At 35.6% G+C, this 13,187-nt stretch overlaps 1 protein-coding gene across 5 annotated transcripts in view; it reads left to right on the top strand.

The window, feature by feature from the left end:
- The window catches only part of BGAL10 (beta-galactosidase 10), an 85,720-nt gene that overhangs the window by 56,897 nt on the left and 15,636 nt on the right, over nucleotides 1–13,187 (top strand). For all 5 annotated transcript variants that reach the window (XM_089828934.1, XM_089828935.1, XM_089828936.1 and 2 more), the window contains exon 13: nucleotides 7,245–7,354. In XM_089828934.1, the coding sequence (XP_089685060.1) occupies nucleotides 7,245–7,354 (110 nt within the window). The remainder of the gene's footprint in view (nucleotides 1–7,244; nucleotides 7,355–13,187) is intronic.

Genomic DNA, 13,187 nt, shown 5'->3' with positions numbered 1-13,187 from the left:
GAAGCTTTTGGTTTAGAGATGCACATGGATGTGCCCATAGACATTGAGGACCTACAGAGCAAATTTGGAAGGAATAAAACTCATTATATGAACAATGTGATGCTGCCTCACATTCCCTATAATGTTAAAAAAGGTAGGGAAAATACCAAGGAAGGTAGAAGAGCACTTGTCACCTAGTAGATTAAAGGGCTATTTTAAGAATACTGTGTATGGATTACACAAAGTCCTGAGAAGTGATGGTGTAGAAGATTGTGTATATGGCTCATTATTTTGATGGCATGTGATATACAAGACCCCTTCCACAACAGGGAATATGACTATGTAGGGTTCATCATTGAAAGCATGCACCATCAGATCATGAGTGCCAAGAAAGGAGAGCTATGCGACTTCAAATTCCATCACTACTCATTGCTCATGCATCTGGTCCTGTACAAAAACATTGGTTATATCAGTCAGGGTTTCATTGATCAGACATCTGATGAATTTGGTGAGTTGCCTGCTCAATTGTGGACTTGTATTTGGGACAAAAATTTTCATTATTCAAATGCTATTGTATTTTTCAATTAGTTTAGTGCTGTAATTATGAGAATGGTAGATCATACCTTTTTTAGGGCTCCCTCCATTTTGAGAAGATTACTCAGACCTCTCTTTTTAGATGATAAAATAAAACTGGATCATAATTGGGGTGACATATTTTTGTTCAAAGAATGTACCCTAATGAGGGTTTATGCATGCCCTTAGCCACCTCATATACTACCTAAGTATCTGCCTCCTCGGTTAGCTATTATTGAATTCTTTTGGCAATTTTTATTGATGAATAGAGAGATGATTCCTCCTTCCTTACATAAAACTACATTTGTGTGTAGATGTTTTAAAGTAGGAGATTTTTTAAATGGGAAGAATGCTTTTGAGGAGCTCAGTGAATATTTAGGTCAGTACAAATTTGCCACTAGACCTTACAGGGTATATGACCCAGATAACTATGTGACAAATGAAGTTAAAGCCATTATGGGTTATATTTTACCTCCCAGTAAGCCCATCCTTGTAGAAGACTTAATTGCAAACATAGTAGCAACAGGAGAGTCTGAGGAGTTGTTGAGAAAATATGGTGAAATCAGAAAGGTAGAGGATGCTTTGAAAAGGACCAATCCAGATTTCAAAGGTTTTTACATAGAGGTCCCATACATCGGGAATTTGAAGAAAATGATAGAAAATTTTGATAATATCATGGCTTAGATTCCAGATGAGCCTATAGGAGGGGAAGTGACAGTGAATCCAGAATCCCTTGAACTAGATGTTCAACTAGAGGTTGACATTGAGGAGGAGGAGCAACCTTCATCATCTACATGGGTAGCTAAAGGAAATAAAAGGCGAAAAACGATGCACATCCCAGAGAGGGTGGTGAATAGAGCCTTGCAGGTTATACCAAGTAATGATCAGTATTTTGCTAACATTAGGCAAACTTATTTACATGAGAGGGCAACAGAGGTAGGTAGAGCCTCTACTGGTTTGCAAATTGCAGCTTCCAGGTTGGATGATGTAATCTGCTCAAATTTGATCCCAAAATGCTGATAAAGGTTCAAGAAAACGCTTTGCATACAAGGGTCATATGACTCATATAAAATTTCAGTTTGCTTTTATGGCTCTTTCCTTCACTTAACATCAATAAGAATGCTTGCAAGCAGACTCTGAATTGACTAAACAATGACCTAACATGAATGTGCAACTTATTTTGACAATATTTAATATCTGAAACTACTTGCAATATGCAGCTACAACAACTAATAATTTTGACAAACACTTGGGATGCAAAATTATAACATTATTTATGCCTAAAAAGAGAACCTACAGCCAATTGACATTTTGTCAAACAATTGGCATGCAAACTAATAAGCTGTTCATAAATGATAAATACATATTCAATTACACTATATCAGACCAGCAACTTATGTCTCCTTTATTGCACCTAAAATGTCAATTACAATGCTAGTATGAAATGGCCAATACTCTTGGCTTACATCCGGATGAATAATGCTTAAATCTGTTACAATTTTCACCTACAGCCTTACCTCCTAATATGCATCTAAATGATAAGAACAATGCATTAATATCCAAAGGAACCTGATTGTAGATGGCTGTAATAATTTTCTCCAATGTTGCCTTTTCTGCTTTGCTTTTTCTGCTCTACTTTTTTTCACTTGCTTTTTTCGGATCTGCTTTTTTTGCTTATCTTTTTCAAACAGATTTTTCGGATCTGCTTTTTTTGATTGCTTTTTCGGACCTGCTTTTTTGCACTGCTTTCAAAAACTCAAACCCTCAGGTAGTCTGAGTATACAAATTAAACTCAACTTGAAATGGCTGAATACCACTTCCAAAGTGCAACCTTTCAGAAGATCTTTCACTTTTTCAGTTATGCAATCTCTTGAGAGGTATCGTTCTCAAGGATTATGCTGAATATTTGCAGACCTGGATGGTGCCACAAATGCTCAAAGAGAATGGTAGTAGAATCATCAATTCCCGTCTATCCAAATGAGAGGCCAAGCCCTCTATTTATTTGCTTTTCTAAGAAGTTACTAAGGACTTCTAGCAGCATCCTTTTCTAAGAAGTTACTAAGAACTTCTAGAAACATCCATTATAAAATCCCATTATAATGCACTTTTATAATAAAATAACTTTATAAAATAAAAAGTGCAACTCAACTTAGAATTATAACATGTAGACCCAATATAAGAAGTAATGATAAAATATAAATAATATCTCCAAGAGCATAATAAACCATCCAATCCCCAAATAAACGCCAAAATGACTCTCTCATCACAACCACCCGTCTACGAGAGTCTATGATAGACTGAGCTGGCACGCAAAACGATGTCAACCAAAATGGGGACATTACAGATGATAGACTTATCCAATCTGAAAAATTAATGGAAGATGATTTTATTAAATCATTAGAATTAAAATTTTTTTTAACATAAAGTTAAACAAAATGAGCTCACATTGAGCCTTATGCTAGGAGAAGATCTTGAGAAAAACAAGGAACTGGTGGATAAACTGTTGGCATATAATTCAAACAGTGAGACAATGATCCCTGTAGAGGCCAGGGAGTTAGTACAGAGAAGTGGCATGATTTTAGTGCTAGGCCGGGACATTGAAAGGGCCTTTGTGTACTTGATTAGATCAGAAGACAAGACGAGGCAATTAACTATGAGGCTACCAATAGTGATGGTTTGAAAAGAGGGTTAGGTTTTAATATAGATACTAAGACCCTAACTGATCTAGAGTATTGTCCCTGATACAAATAAGCCAAGAATGATGAATGTGGAAGAAATTGCTCAAGGTAATATGATTACCTAGACATTAGATACTACCACAGGCAAGGAAGTCTCCAGCGTGATGAAACACTTTGCATTCATGAATGAAGCAAAGATGGAACGAATTGAGGATAGGCTTGCTGCTGCCTACACTGAATGCTTGGATACTAGAAAATTATATGAGGAGGAACTTAAGACAAGCTATGTGTAAAAACAGAGAATAGAAGAGTTGGAAGGCAAGGTTCAAAGCCTAGAAAGGGAGATTTTATCTCTAGAAGACTAACTTAAAGCTGCAACAGAGGTAGAGCCTGCACAAGGAAATGTGGAAGAAATCAGGTCCACTACTGAAGTGGAGATTTAGACAGATGATATACCCATGGGGGTATTAGTGCAAGCACTAATGATTAATTTGGAGGGTGAAATCCCTAAATTTGATGGTGCATTAAAAAGAGGTGTAATGCAGAGCATGCTGAATCACAGGATAGGCATCTTGAAGAGAATCTCTCAAGATGCATACAATGCATCCACTAATTTGCAAGCTACTGAACAGATGTGCAAAGAGGTAGTAGCCTGGGTAGACCCAATTTTCCAGCAGTGGGGGTCATACATGCAATTTTTTGACAGATTGATACCTCTGTTGGCCAAGAAGCCAGAGCTTCCTGATAAGGTCATTATAGTTAAGGAAGGCATGGATAAAGTAGCGGATTTGTTAGGTTTCTTTTCTGGAAGATTGATAGCAATTCAGAATAGGATGAAGGTGTTGGTAGATGGTTTTTATTCTTTAATTCTTTTTGTTCTTAATTCTGATAACCAAACAAAGGATTGGAGTGAATGGTCTAACTCTTTTGACCTTATTGTAAATTTGCCACAAGTGGCATCAATTTTTGAAGGTGATACTAATGAATTTGCTTTCAATGAACTCATAGATACTCTATTTAAAATTGAAAATGAAATGAACAAATTCATAATAGAGGGGAAAGCAATTACAAATGCTAGGTGGCATAAGTTTGTTGGTGAGTCAGTAACAATTAAAGCATGCGAATGGCCAACTAAAAGGGAAATCATTGTCCGGGAGGTAGTTGCAGAAATTAAGGTTTTACCAACAGGAGGCAGTTAAAGATGAAGAATCAAATTGAAGAAAAAAACAAATTGAAGATTTCATGCTTCCAGCTGTTATGTTTGTAATTGTTTTTGTTGTTTCTTTTGGTGTTGAGAGTGCAAAGATATTTTGTAAAAGTTTTGTTGCATCTTTGTACTCCTTTTGTTAAAGACACCTGTCAGTCACAATTTGCCCTTTGCTTGTTGCAACTCATGCCTATATAAATGAGTTTTCAAAGCATTGTGACCCCCCTGAGAGTTTGTATAATTTTAGCTTTATTCAAGAAAAGTACAGTCGATCCACTTGTGTGTAGTTGTTTGGTGTTTACTTTTAAGTTGTGTATTCTCTGATGTTTATATATAGATGACAGGATCAGCAAGATATCCTAAGCTTCATTGAGTTTCTATTGGTTATTGTATCAATCTATTCAAAGGATAATACAAAAGGGTATTTACATTATATCTGTCTTATCAATTTCTGTCTCTATTTTATGAGCTTGTTTACTTTGAGATCAGTTAAATAAGGTTTAATTGAGTGAATGAAATCTAGATAGGTTGTATACTGATTTTATTGTTGCTTTTGATTCAGTGAATTAAGGAAGTGCTTCAATAAATAGTAGGGTCTGTGAGTTTATAGAAGGGATATTCATAAGGATGGGAATTGGTGATTTTAGTTGATAAATTCATTTACAAGTTATTTGAATTAGATCCCTTGCGAGTGGTTGACTCTGTGTAACAATGGATAATGCATTGGTCATATAAATCAGAGATAAATTGAAGTAAATTCTGCTGCACATATCTAATATCTATTCAAATCTAAATCAGTCAAATTTTTTATCAAGTGTAGAAGGGTGGTCATCCTCTATGTGTGGAAATTCATGAAATATTGTTAGCTGCTGTAGTTCATGTTTGTTTTGCATATATCAAAGAAAATGGACCATATCTGCTATTCCTAGGGATTAAGGGTAAGAGTCAAGAAATTAATTGAATCCCTAAGGTACTCCCACGTTGGTTTTGCAGAGCCGGAAGTGTAGGAAGCATTGTGCTTCATGCTGTTGGCCCAAAGATATAGTATATTATACTAATCATGAGTATTGGCTACTTCTAGGTGTAATACATTTTGTTGTCACTGGTAATAATAATCAATGTTAAATTAGGAGCCAACAGGGCCTATCATTGCCGTGTATGGTAGCAACAAAGTTTATGAAGCCTTCCTTTGCTTGTTGTTGCCCTGTGAAAAGCACCCTGCTTCTTGTTTCCATGTTCACTATGGTAGTGATAATATAAATGAGTGGGATCTCAATACTCTTTGAGTCGTCTGGAACCTCTATTGCTATTTCGGTGCTCTCTGTTGGTGTTGCTGTGAACTGGAATGTGTGCTGTGCCGTCATCAAAGAGTAAGACCAAATGAAATGTTGTGTGCGTTTAGGTAATCTTTTACCTAAAATTAATGCCGTGCGTGTTTAGGTTACTCTTGTGTGCAAAAAGAAAAATGTTAAAAACATTATTTTAAAGTTAAATATCAACCTGTGACCCAAATTCGTTGCCTAGTTCCTCAAAAGTTGTTCTGGGCTTGTGCGTGTTAAGAATGTTAGCGTTTAGTGTGTAGAAACACCCACTGTTTCATAAGCATTAACAGTGTATATATTATACAAACTGTCATTTTGAAATAAGGAAATTTAAGCACATTCTATTTGTGGTAGACAATCTTCAAATCGAATTGCATAACTTACATTGCCTTCTGTAATCTCTAGTGTATCGGGCTTAATCATATTCTTCTTCTCCGATTCTTGACAATATACTATAACATTGGTTAGTATTGGGTGTATATTCATTGACGATCATATAAAGGAGAATGGCAGTGCATTACTTCCATCGATTGATAATTGGGAGTTACCTTAACCAATAGTTATTATATTAAAGGGATTCCATCGGTTGTGATTAGTATATGTTAGCAATTAGTTATGAACAAATACAATTAGTATATTATAGATTGAGGCATGACCACATAGGGGCATGCCCCTACTTGATCATGTTTCAATGTATATATATACAAGATTCATTTCTCTTTCTGCAGATCATATCAATAAACGCGACATACTGATTTCAGATAAGAATTGATATTATCACAGCAAGAATATTTAAGTCTGACATTATATAAAGAAGACACCAGTCAGCTATAACATAGAATACAGACTAAACACTTTGATAAGTGTACACCAACTAAGATCTATTAAAACTTACAGCACGGACAGAATGAAAGTGGCTGCAAATCGCTCCAAAGTCGTCTGGGGTCCCGATTTACAACTTCAAGGCAAATGTCTCAGTCTGTCCACAATTTTTTGGCGATTTCGAACTGAATGTTAATGACCTACGAATACACTTGCAACTTCTAGTCTGGATAGGCAAATGTGGTAGCTTAATTTATATCATTTCATCTAGACAGATCCAGTTGCAGTTCTCATGCAGCTGACTGAAAAATCATATCTAATAGTTGATTATAAGCTTATATCTGATTTTCATATGCAGTCACACTTCTTAGATTAATCTTGTAGGTTACTTTAGTTTAGATATTTTTTTGGTTTGGTGGTGCCAGTTTTGTACAGCTTTTTCCAGCAGGATTACGATTAGTTTCTTCATTTCCATTTCTTATTTTAGTGATTTATACACCTTAACAAATATTTATCAGGTTTAATACGAATTATTATCAATACAAACCTAATTAGTAATTTACTTCATCAAATATTGAATTGCTATTATAATGATGAAAAATGATTTCATAAGATTTTACACCACAGAACAGTTACTAATGCAATTTATTTTATGACTGACAGTCTGCAGGTTGATGAAAAGGAGCCATTTTTTAGCAATGGGTTGCTGCCAGTGCTGATTGTTGAGTCAAGGGGACATGTAATGCACGTCTTCATCAATAATGAGTTTATAGGTTTGTGTTAAGATGCATAATGAAGATGGTTCTTTACAAACTAGATTTATGTTTTGGAGTTCTCAATTTGGCATTGAACAAAAATCCTAATTTTCTGAATACAGAACTTTTTAAATTTTATCATAGGATGATACTTATTTTGTTTTTGTAAGCTGCACTCCTTATCGTAAGGCTGGTTTGTTTTTTCCAGTGAAGATCTTTTGATTGCTTATAAAATGCAGAAATTGATGTCCTAAATGGCTTTAACATACCTGATTTGAGGAAACCATAGCCAAATACATGTGCAAGTACACAGTGTATTGCCAGTGTAATGATGCCACTTGCAGATGTAGAAGGGGTAAATCTGTATGAAGACTCTTCAAGAACTTTAGAGTGAGGTTTGGAGAATAGCTATTACAAAACATTAGTGATAGGTGACATTTAGCATTCATTACTAGCCTCCTAATGGAGGTTGTGCTTATATATTGTATGCTTTCAATGAACTTTCCATATCCATCGAACTTACATAAATAGGAAGACATCAAGAAACATTAGGATTGTATTTCAGAAGGATATCTGTAAAAAAATTACCTCTTTGTGCAGTCCAAAAACAGATCGGTTTAGAATTTAGGCAAAAAATAATCTTTTTATGGGGTTTTAAATGAAGCGTAACAGACTGGGGGCAACATATATTCCTGAAAGACCAATAGTTAAAATTCTAACATGTTGCAATATATCTATCTTCACAAGGCTGCAGTGGATAGTCTTATAGCATAAGGCGGTAAATCTCTCCGCTGCTTATACATGACTTTTTTAACGTATAGTTCTGAGAGTTTCAAACAATCCAATTAGAGAAAATGCAAGTGACCACAAAATAATAAACTAAAATTTCAGACAGTTTTACTGGTATAGATTTGATGCATCAGGACCAAATACATGCTGGGATATTGAAAACCTGTATAAAAGTTGAACTGTTATTGATGATCATGTTAGATTCCTCTACATTTTACAAATCTGATTAAGATTAAAATTCTAGCCAACAAGGGTGAAGATCACCTTCATTTGCTTCTGTTTTTGGACAGGATGCAAATGAAATGAAATGATTGTATTAACATCCATGAGAACAAAATCCTATATGGAACCCAACAGTCTAATTTGTGTTCTGATGTGGACTTTAGGGTTTCTGCCTTTTGTACACTGTGCATTCTATTTGTAACTTTCTTAGTTGCTGATTTGTGAAATGAATCCGATTCGGGCACGTGAATTGGATCCGTGGATTCGGTTTTTTTTCCTCCTAATTATGATTCGTGGAGGATTCGTGTGTGTGTGTGTGTATTATATACACACTAAAAAATAAGAGAAATATACATAATTCTAAAACTAAGTCATTTCATAGTATGAATCTATGAATCTAGTATACTTGATAATTGATTTATTTTCACAGTTATAAAAAAAATCAATGCATTCACATTGAATTACTGAAATACAAAATATAATTGTGACCTTGAGGATCCTCGGGTCGTGGCTTGGATCCTTGAGAATCCGGGCAGGATCCTTGATTCTGCTTGTGGATCCTGAGGCTGTGGCTTGGATCCTTGAGGATCTGGGCAGGATCCTTGATTCTGCTTGTTGACGGATCCACAGGCAGATCAAGGATCCTGCCCTCAAGGATCCAAGCACGAATCCGGATCAGGATCGGATCCGAATCTGGATCCGGCCTGTCTAGGATGAATCGAGGAACTAAGGTAATTTTGATTGCGGACTCCCCTTCTTTTTCAGGGCTGTCTTATTTGAGGAGTCTAAGCATAAATCAAGCCTCAAGGTACTGATGTATGTAGACTGTGGCAACAAATGATGTTTGTTTCTCATTTGGCTTGTTATGTTGATCCTTGTCAGCACTAGGTAATAACTGTTTGTGCTTTGGTTATTGGTGGTTGTGTAATAGACTAATAAGCGCAAGTCTTAACATTCAATTACTAAGTCTTATGACAAGTGAAGGACATCGTTTTGTGGTACATGGAGTACACAACAATTATATTAGACACTGTCACTTTATGTAATATCTGTTTGGTCCATTTTCATTGCGTACACTTCCTTCTGATATCATTTCTATTGTCTGGTTGTGTCTAATTTAGTAGGAACATTGGACACAGACCGAATGCCACTCTAGAACAATCAATTTTGAAGTCCCTTTTGTTTGTGGCAACTCTGAAGTGCAAAACAAACACAATCTCTATTCCTAGTGTTCCTTGGTTAATGTTCATTGACTGTTTAATAATTTTAGTTGATTTAAACTCATTCTTAGTTGGGCTACGAACAATTTTGCCCTCTACTGGATCTCTGTTTCTATTTAAACTTTCTGGAAGAGCAGATATGTGGGGTTGAGTTCGTTGAGGGAGTGGGATTGTTTCATTCCAAGTTCCTTTGTCCTCATGGTCAGCCTAAATTTTTCTACACATATTCTTTGGTTTCTAAATCAGTATTTGACAACCATGCACCATTTCTTCATCCATGTGCTGTTTTCTTTGATTTACGTAGCTTTCTTTTGTTCAACCCAACACCTACTACTATTCTAAGCCATCTTTTACTCTCCATGCCTAACGTTTTCTTCTTTTATAATAGCAGGAAGACTGTAGCTGTTGCCTCTAAAAGAAATGTGCTTCATTTTGGCAATAGAACCTTATAGGGGAACTTGTGATTACTGATTATTATTGAGCACTTTTGGATTTTGCCTTTCTTCCTTTGTTCCCATTTTGTACATGATGTGTCTTGACACTGGTGAAGTACGACTGGTATTAAAAACATATTCTAAAGATGATCACGTTGGTCTTCCAATCATATTATTCTGCATTTCAACATTTGTTTTGTTATTTTAATCTCACAATTCTGTACTCCTACATTCGTTTTGTAGAGCATGGATGCTTTCCTTATTTGTTACATTTGTTTCATTCTGCATGTTTCCCAGTTGAGTTTGGTAAAGAGAAATTGCCGTGCTTCATTGTGAAAGCACCAGAGTGACTGGGCAGTTGATAAATTTTAGAAGGCTGCAGAGGTTGATAAGTTTATGTGGCAATGCTTGAAGGTGTTTCTGTTTGAGAAATTCATTGGAATTATGGGAGGTGACATTGCAAAATTATTTGTGCACATTGTTTAAATTTGATCTGCAACCAATTTACTATAATGCAGTAATAAAATGCAGCGGTTTAGGAGGATTTTTCCCAAGGAAGATCAACAGAGATGGGTGAAAACCATTCCTTGTATCCTGTCTTTTGTATTATGGTAGGTTGCTGATTCTTTTACGGGTTGGGGTATGCTGGTACAGTAATTTCTTTTTCCTCTTGGCTATAGTGTGGTGAGTTATGGCTGTATAGTATAAATAGTGATGCTCATAATTGGCAATGAATGAGATATTTAAAACCTCATATCTTGCATAAAAAAAAAACTCAAATTTCTTGATGTGTTTCCGCCCCAAACTTGACACTGGTGAAGCACTACTGGCATTAAAACATATCCTAAAGATGATCATGTTGGTCTTCCAATCCTATTATTCTGCATTTCAACATTTGTTTTGTTATTTTAATCTCATAATTCTGTACTCTGACATTGGTTTTGTAGCGCATGGATGCTTTCCATATTTGTTACATTTGTTTCATTCTGCATGATTCCCAGTTGAATTTAGTAAATAGAAATTGCTGTGCTTCATTGTGAAAGCACCAGTGACTGGGTAGCTGATAAATTTTAGAATGCTGTAGAGGTTGATAAATTTAAGCAGCAATTCTTGAAGGTGTTTCTGTTTGAGCAATTCAATGGAATTTTGGGAGGTGACATTGCAAAATTATTTGTGCACATTGTTTAAATTTGGGCTGCAACCAATATACCAGAATGCAAAAATAAAATGCAGCTGTTTAGGAGGATTTTTCCCAAAAAAGATCAACGGAGATGGGTTAAAATCATTTCTTGTATCCTGTCTTTTGTATTATGCTAGGTTGCTGATTCTGGTACAGGTTGGGGTATGCTGGTACAGTAATTTTTTTTTCTCTTGGCTGTGGTGTGGTGAGGTACAACTGTATAGTATAAACAGTGATGATGAACAAAATATTTAAAACCTCATATCTTGCATAAAACAAAAACTCAAATTCACAATTCAGTGACTTGTGAAAGGTCAATACACAATGCAAATTACTTCGCAGTACTCTTTGCTAAGAGCATTGAAGTCAAAACATTTTCTTAATTTTATTTGAACCTCAATGAGTTACAATGCGATTTTGTTACTCATGTCATATCTAGAGGCTGTCTCATCTAAAGAAAAATTTGGCAAGTTGTTTAATGCTAACATCTAAGTTGGCACTTTCAAGATATAGATCCCAATTCCTTGTCATCCTCCCATTGCAATCAGGTTTCTTATGTGACAAGAAAATCCCAATAGCTAGTGGGGTTCTAGGAGTCGTAACCCCAATTGTGTTGAGAATCAAGATGCAAAGTCCTTTAAGACCACACAAACTTTCATGGCACACACCAATTTTTGCAATTTTATCACTGAAGGAAAAAATAGGTGTTAACATTTTTATTTTGTTTATAAAAATGTTTTAAAAAGGTGATTTTTCCTTTTCTTTGCACAGCCCTTGGGTAGGGGATGGTCTTGCTAGTGTAGAACCTCGGGTGGACCCAATGGCTTGCTGGCTTTTGGCTGGACCTATATGGATTGGGTGGTGAGTGGAAGGGGGATTATGAGAGAACCCATTGTCATAGGTTTTATGGTTTATGGAATGAACTAACTTCTGTGCTTGTTCTCCTTAGGTGTCTCCTTTTGACTAGTAATTGTATGTCTACCAACCCTTCCAATGTAGGTGTCTTTATGCCCGCTGGCTAACCTCCATACAATACTTACTAAAGACACTTTTTTTTCCCATAAAATGTACAAAATGTAAAAAACACACCTTTTTTCAGCAGATTCTTCATGGATTTACAGTACAGGGGATGCAGATCATGACAAACAAATAATTTTGCAAAAATCTGTGTTGTTTTCCACATTTATATAAGTTCATTTTGTATGGAGAATAGCCACATCTGCCTTTATGTGCCTATCTACCCTTTTAATTTCGCTCATGCACTTTATCTTTTATACCTTTTTCTTTAGTCATCATTTTCATTTTTTAATTTGATCAAATATAAGAATAGCTTTATGGTTGACCAAACTTAGAAAACCCAGTCAGGCCTAGCTAAATAACCATTTACAATAAGAGTAGTATGAAGAAAATTATCCATTTGATTAGCCAACTCATAAACTTGTTTGAAAATCTTCACGGGTGTTGTTTAGCTGAAAAATAAGCATATCAATATATTGTTGTTAAGTTGTTATTAAGATGCAATTTCATATGACATAGTGATACCTCTCTAATGTTCAGAAAATGGCATCTCAACCTTGCATTTACATAATGTTACTATTTATAATAAGTTCACATTTGAGGACGGATTGCTCTAAAATTTACCCCAAAGCTACGGCTAGGCTAGAGTAAGCATGCTTGTAAATTCTGTTTGAAAGATCACATCTATATGTGAGTCTATTGAACTTTCCATTTTTGGAGTTTTGTTTGAAAGTTCTAAAGTCAATTTTGAAGGCCTTAGGGGCTCCAAATGGGCCCAAAAGTGGTTATCACTAGCATAGTAGGTTATAAATCACTTAATGAGTTCTTCGATTCTTACAATGGTCATCAATTGGATGCTTAGGTCAAAAGTTATGGACTTTGGATTTGGGTCTCTTGAAATGGGAAACAGTAAAACCAGTGTTATCGGGAATGCATCCCTGGTTTTTTTTTAGCCGTCTATCTCTTGGAAATGTCTTGGGGACTTGGGG

Source organism: Cupressus sempervirens, chromosome 5 (assembly GCF_028749045.1).
Source record: "Cupressus sempervirens isolate cs-2001-9-10 chromosome 5, ASM2874904v1, whole genome shotgun sequence".
Taxonomy (NCBI): domain Eukaryota; kingdom Viridiplantae; phylum Streptophyta; class Pinopsida; order Cupressales; family Cupressaceae; genus Cupressus; species Cupressus sempervirens.
The sequence above is the reverse complement of the archived record's forward strand: the minus strand, read 5'-3'. Positions and strand labels throughout refer to the sequence as shown.